The sequence below is a fragment of the Arachis ipaensis genome, chromosome B03, assembly GCF_000816755.2.
Source record: "Arachis ipaensis cultivar K30076 chromosome B03, Araip1.1, whole genome shotgun sequence".
NCBI lineage: Eukaryota > Viridiplantae > Streptophyta > Magnoliopsida > Fabales > Fabaceae > Arachis > Arachis ipaensis.
This window is the reverse complement of record NC_029787.2, coordinates 7,077,723-7,084,685: the sequence shown is the minus strand read 5'-3', so window position 1 is coordinate 7,084,685 and position 6,963 is coordinate 7,077,723. Positions and strand designations below refer to the sequence as shown.

At 34.3% G+C, this 6,963-nt stretch overlaps 2 protein-coding genes across 2 annotated transcripts in view; both read left to right on the top strand.

Annotated features, from left to right (window-relative positions):
• LOC107628894 (probable receptor-like serine/threonine-protein kinase At4g34500) overlaps positions 1–1,879 on the top strand; it is a 3,370-nt gene extending 1,491 nt beyond the window's left edge. Inside the window, exons 2-7 of the mRNA XM_016331524.2 lie at positions 9–113; positions 223–345; positions 650–820; positions 902–1,031; positions 1,121–1,330; positions 1,433–1,879. Of these exons, the coding sequence (XP_016187010.1) occupies positions 9–113; positions 223–345; positions 650–820; positions 902–1,031; positions 1,121–1,330; positions 1,433–1,549 (856 nt within the window). The 3' untranslated portion in view covers positions 1,550–1,879. The remainder of the gene's footprint in view (positions 1–8; positions 114–222; positions 346–649; positions 821–901; positions 1,032–1,120; positions 1,331–1,432) is intronic.
• Positions 5,601–6,963, top strand: part of LOC107628895 (cyclase-associated protein 1) — a 3,829-nt gene continuing 2,466 nt past the window's right edge. The window contains exons 1-3 of the mRNA XM_016331526.2: positions 5,601–6,036; positions 6,614–6,782; positions 6,864–6,928. Coding sequence (XP_016187012.1) covers positions 5,740–6,036; positions 6,614–6,782; positions 6,864–6,928 — 531 coding nt within the window. The 5' untranslated portion in view covers positions 5,601–5,739. The remainder of the gene's footprint in view (positions 6,037–6,613; positions 6,783–6,863; positions 6,929–6,963) is intronic.

Sequence of the window (6,963 nt, the reverse complement as noted above, 5' to 3'; positions counted from 1 at the left end):
GTGAACAGGGGTCAAGCGGAGAAGGAGTTTAAGGTGGAGGTTGAAGCCATTGGAAAAGTAAGGCATAAGAATTTGGTTGGGCTGGTAGGATATTGTGCAGAAGGTCCTAAAAGGTATTGTTAATTATATTATTCTGTTTAATGCCTGATTTTCTTTTGATTCAAAGTCTTTTAGATCCCACTTTAATTTTTTAATGCCAATTTTGTTTATCATCTCATTCAGGATGCTTGTTTATGAATATGTTAACAATGGAAATTTGGAGCAGTGGCTGCATGGTGATGTAGGACCAGTTAGCCCCTTGACATGGGATATTCGGATGAAGATTGCCATTGGCACTGCTAAAGGGTGTGTTTATTGTTTACGGTTTTATCTCACCTTCTATATTTTTTGGTCTTTGTCAATGCTAGTCGGATTCTCTTACCGGAAATTTGACTAATTCATCTCAAGGATTCTATCTCGTTCTTTGATAATAGTAGATACTTATCATTTAAGGATTACTTCAATTTTTTTAATTTACTTTTATAATACAATTACTTGTTAAGTGGGATCTTTCATGTCCAATAAGTATTTCAGAATGTTATTTGTTCCATGATGATTAATAAATTATGTTATCTTAAGTGAGAACTAATGGTTCTGAATTGCGAAACAGGCTAGCTTACTTGCATGAAGGCTTAGAACCCAAAGTTGTGCACCGAGATATAAAATCCAGTAACATTCTTTTGGACAAAAACTGGAATGCCAAAGTATCCGATTTTGGACTTGCCAAGCTCTTAGGATCCGAGAAAACCCACGTGACTACGCGTGTAATGGGAACATTTGGGTAATTATTGCTGTTCATCCAAATCGAACTCATTTGGTTGTCTATACTCTACTATTTCTTATTACCACTAATTTTCTGCAGATATGTGTCACCTGAATATGCAAGCACCGGTATGCTTAATGAGCGCAGTGATGTGTATAGCTTCGGAGTTCTTCTCATGGAGATAATTACAGGAAGATCCCCCATTGATTATTCTAGACCTCCTGGAGAGGTGATTACTGGTTTTTGAACTGATTTTCATTGGTTCATTCGATGAACACCATAGTTACTTAACTCTGCTCGTTTTTTATTTTGATTCAGATGAATTTGGTTGATTGGTTCAAGGGAATGGTAGCAAATCGTCGTGGTGAAGAGTTAGTCGATCCTTTAATCGAGGTTCAGCCCTCTCAAAGATCCCTGAAGCGAATGTTACTCATTTGTCTTCGCTGTATTGATTTGGATGTTGTTAAGCGACCAAAGATGGGTCAAATTGTTCATATGCTTGAGGCAGATGATTTTCCATTTCGTTCTGTAAGCCCTTTATATGCTTTTCAAAAAAATAATAATAACAAAATCTATATGCCAATTCAATTTGCCTTAAATAACTAACTCTTGTTTTGTTTATTAAATTAGGAAATTCGTACACTTAAAGAGAAAGACAATGTCCCTTCTTCTGCAGATGTTTCGAGTAAAAGAGTGCCATATGAATCAAAATATGCAGAGTCCATAGGAAAATCAAGATGGAAATAACTGCTTGTATTTTATTTTTGGACACGCAAACTAAGGAGATCAAATTGTTTGTTCTTATGATTTTTTGTATGCCACGAACAAATTAAATTAGTCAGCATTGTGCATATATGCTATACAGTGTAGTCACTTGTTCAGGTCATGCACCTTTTTTGATGTATTTGTTTATCTTGGGAACATGGAAGAGATGAGCCTTGTAAATATGTATCTCAAGATATATCAATTTTCTGTCTGCATGTCGATGTGTTTTTGCAATATTACTAGTGTGTGTCATGAAATGACATGAAGGAACTTGTTAGGGATGGTACACTCTAACATTTGTGGGTTTACTAATCCAACTACAAATTTCATTGATAATTTTAATGGGATGACATGGGTTTATGTTGTTATAAGCACCAATTTGCAATAAGAGAATGAACGAATCAATTCCATACAACTTACAAGTACTTAACCTATAACTAATGAATTTGCAAAGAGGAGTGTTAGGGAGTAAACAAATTTTGTGATTTATAGTTATCAATTAGCTATCATTAGTATTTTTAATGGTGTGAGATTTTATCCAATAGTATAGAATTATTCACTTTTCTTTTACTGGTTAAGTACTAGCTAGATTTTAATAAAAGTACTGATCTCCTAAACTTTTTTATTTGCAAATTTACAAGACAATTGACATTGTATACTCCACTGCAAGGTTGCAATATTCAAAATTATAAAGCTTAATGTGATTATATTAAAGTTTCTCATTATTTATGAACAATGTTATATGAAACTCATCATTTAGGTGTTTATATATTTGGCCACCATAAAATTATACTTTTATGTTTCACGTCTCATTTATTTAAACTTGATATATAAGTACAATTTTGTAATGTCCAAATATATGAACACCTAAATAAAATTTATATAGCATTATTCTTTTTTATAACATAAATCGAGTTTCTAAATGTATTCCATAAATTTTTATCGGCGTTCATCACAGCATTAATAGATTTGTGCCTGTTTAAAATCATTAAAACACCTGGTTGGGGTATAACATGCTATCTCAAATACGAACAAAAAAATGACCAAGTTTCTTTCATCTCATCCTCGACAACTGCAAATGCAATAGGCAATATGTTTGAATTGCCATCTTGAGCAACAACCATCAACAACGTGCCTTTGTATTTACCATACAAGTGATTGCCATCAATTAAAATAAGTGGCTTGCAATACTTGAAGGCCTCAACATGTGGAAGAAATGTCCAGAACACCTAATGAAACATGATAGTATTAACTGAAGCAGACCAAGGTTGTGTTATAAGTTGAACCCAAGTACTTAAATAACCCCAGATATTATAAAAAAAAAGAAGACTAACTACGTTAAGCATACATAATTGAAGACAATGTAATGAATCTTATTAGGTAAGTACGTCTGCATAGCGAATAACTAACGAAGAAGCTCGTTGTATGACTCCTTCCATATATCCTACCAATGACTCTCTGCTTTGCAAGCCAAAACCTTTTGGTAGGACGTCTTGTAACCGAAGTGATTCTCCACACCTCCTTGCAGAACCCTTGTGTTGATGGTTGAATTTGCTTTTACCATCATGAATTTGTACTGAGCAATCACCTTCGAATCCAACCTTCAATGGTTTTGACCCACCGATGTTTGCATGCAAGTGTGAGGATTATTATATCTCCTCACTTTCCATTTTTCCTGCTTTCGGTGATAAGATATGTGTATGTTCCATCCACAACTGGACCCAAATTGGGTACACTATACAACATATTTTAACTGGTCACTCTCTAGTATTTTATACTCTACAGCCCTCCTGATGTTGTACGTCTTAACGGCCAACATGACTTCCTCCTTGTTTTTAAACTGTTGTCCAATCTTAAACTCACTTACGTGATTCTCTTCGGGGCCTCCATGACTAAATAAATAATTTGAAGTCATTGCCTCGAGATTCAAAATCGAAAAGTGATCCGGCCGGTCGTATGATCGAAAAATGGTAGGCTGTGTTAGCGCAATTTGTGTGTCACCATAGTAGTTCATCTCTTCCTCCTCCTCACTCTCATTAGGAATTTCCATTGGTTAAACCTCGACATCTTCACAGTCATCAAGATTAACCTGATAGGGATTCGTCATCGGGTTCCTAATCACAGAACCCTCATGACTTTCAACATCACATTGCATCGTGCTATCATTAGAATGTTCAACGTTTAACCCTTTTTGGGTACTTTTAGGTGACATATTTAGGTCAACCATCATCCTTCTAATATTTTTTTCTGACTGCTCCACTTAACGGGTTATCATCAACAACATCTGCAAATGATCCTCGTCCACCTAACTCAACTAAAAAAACAAATAATTTCAACAGATGAATATTTGTTCACCGATTGTGTCACACCCTTATAAGATGTATATCCTCGTCATCACATAACCAATACTTAAAATATATATATATATATTCTCAAAAACTAAACTTTAATAAAAATAACAAAAAAAAATCACATCTATGATATACCTTTTGTAAAACAAAACGTTATCTATTTCTGAAGGATATATGTAGTAAATCTTTTTCACTCTTATCATGTGTTGTTGGCTAATAGAATATAATATTAAATTCTTCATCAAGTATGCAAACACTGGTCGAATAGACCTAAATACAATAGAACTTTTTTATCATACACTATTTCACGTTTTACCATCATAATGAATAGATATCAACAAAATTTCGGACATTGTAAAGAGTAAATTAAAAAGGATAGCAATATCAAAGAGAAGAATGAGTTACTAGTATTAAGTTACTCCGGCGAATTCTATAAATAACTTAGAGTTTGTCGGGAGTATTGCGAACTTTAGTAAAGTAACGAGGTTTGTCGGGTATGAAAAATTTGCTTCAAATGTCAAACCAAAAAAAATTGTATCCCAAAATTAGAGTTGGGAAAATGTTTTTTCGATTTCTTTTTTAAATTTATAGTTTAAAAAAATCCGTGCCTATATATTTCATGCTTGTCAACAGCAACACTAATGGAGCCTGCAGCTAATTAACACATAGTCGGCTAACAAATATTTCAAAATTTAAACCAAGACAGCATTATTTCCATGATTCTAGATTTCTAGGTTAGTTTTTAAGTTTGGTGTCTTTACTGCCACTGCAAGCATGGTTCATATTCATAGCAAGTTACGTGTTATTTTTAGTAATTATGCATGAGTGGATCTTATTCTTGAGTTCTTTCTAATCTTTGAATGAACATGTGTATCTAGTTTGTTAGATGAAGATACATATAACGTTACATGAAAGTCATAACACCAAACACGAGAGACCTCAGAGAGAAACAGAAAGTATACGTGGGTTAGTTGGTGGTCACCGAATGTATCAACTCACACATGTTTCCATTACTGATAATAATTGAAACTTATTCTAAAAGAATGTCCAATTTTATGGTGGGACATATAATAATAGAACATGCAATTTCCTTTCTCATGGAATAACCCAGGATGCGATACAAGAAAAAAAGAAAAAAGAAAAAAGAAAAAAGAAAAAAAAAAGAGTAACTAAAAACGTTCATATACAAAGACATTTCTATAATATTATATGGATGTATTTTTGGTAATTTAATCTTGAACTACTAAAAGATAGTTATTCATATAAAAATGTTTACTAACTAATATGTAAACATGTACTATATTAAAAATTTTAGTCAAATATATTAAATTATCTAATATTTTTATATAAAATTATTTTATGTGAATTATTACCGTAGTAAAAAGATATTTAATAAGTGAAGAGTATGATGATCTCCTTTACTAAATCATTGCATTTTGCATATGACAGGCAAAAAGGCAATTGATTATTTGATGTATGTTTTTTTTTTTTAGGTGTACGATTATTTGATGTATTTGCTAAATACACAAGAAAAGAAATGAGCAACCAGAAAAAAAGAGTTTAATTTTTTGTAAACAAAAAAAAGTCCATTTTTTTTAGCCCAGAAAAAAGGACACGTGTAAGTGCAGGTCCGAAGCTGCAATCCCGCGCGAAAAGTAAAACTGCAACCGCCAATTCCCAAACCGAAACTAACTTTCTCTTTATTTTTCTTTTTTTTTTTTTGTCTTTTTCAATTTCTTATTCGGAAAATAGAAAGCACGTAAAGGCCTAACACCACATGTAACCAGATCTATTTTCATATCTTCTCAGAGAAGAGTGTGTATGATTGTGAGAGTGATGGAAGAGAAACTTATACAGAGGTTGGAATCCGCGGTGTCGCGCTTGGAGGCTCTATCCTCCGGATCACATGGCGGAGCTTTCACGGCCGGTGGTGGTGGTGCCGATGATGCGGCGCGAGATCCGTCCGTCGTGGCATTCGGCGATCTTATTGATGAGCACCTAAGTAAGCTCTCTGCTGCGGCGGAGGTCATCGGAGGTCAGGTGTTGGGTATCAGCAACGTTGTGAAGGAAGCTTTCGCCGCGCAGAAGGAGCTTCTGATTACGCTCAAGCACACTCAGGTTCATCTAATTCTACCTCTTCTGAAATTAATGGATTTTTAATTATACGTGCGCCATTTCGTGAATCATGACAATATTATTTTCTGTGATAAGTATTCTGGAATTGAGTGCAGGGAGTTGCATGTTTCGTCTGATTTTTTGTTTTGTTATGTTTTCGGATTCAAATCCATGAACATTGTTATGGTTTGTGTGGATTCGATGCTTCTGTTACCTATTGTCCTTGTAGGAGAAAACAGTGAGTTCACATGTTTAATCAAATTTGAAAAAAAAAAAAAAAAAAATATATAAAGAAATTTAGCTTAATGTTTTGGTATATTCATTCAGTTGAGGTTGCTATTTTTCTCGATCAAACATTTTCCCTCTCTGCTTGTGTAATTTGAAATTGATCCAGTGGGATACGGGGATTGGTTTGAGAGAATTGTAATTCTGTTTATCGCTAAGAGAAATTCATCTAGGTAGTAGGAGAAAAGAAAGTACATAAAAGATGTGGTTCAATGTTTTGATATTCGTTGGGGTGGGGATGAAAGTCCCAATGTCTGTGAATGCTGACTTAATATGTCATATTGTCACCATGCAGAAGCCCAGCCCTCAGGGAATGGCTGAATTTCTGAAACCATTGAATGACATTATCAAAAAAGCTAACGCAATGGCAGAAGGAAAGAGATCTGATTATTTCAATCACTTGAAGGCTGCTGGAGACAGTCTCTCAGCTCTAGCATGGATTGCATATACAGGGAAGGAATGTGGTAAGTGATGTATGGTTAATTGGTTATTCTCATATAAATTCTGATCTTTTTGGCATCATATTTTTCTTCTGCTGTTTCAAGGTATGAGTATGCCTATTGCGCACGTGGAAGACAGTTGGCAGATGGCTGAGTTTTATAGCAACAAGGTATTCTGTCAGAGGCTTCTTGATTTATGTTGAGT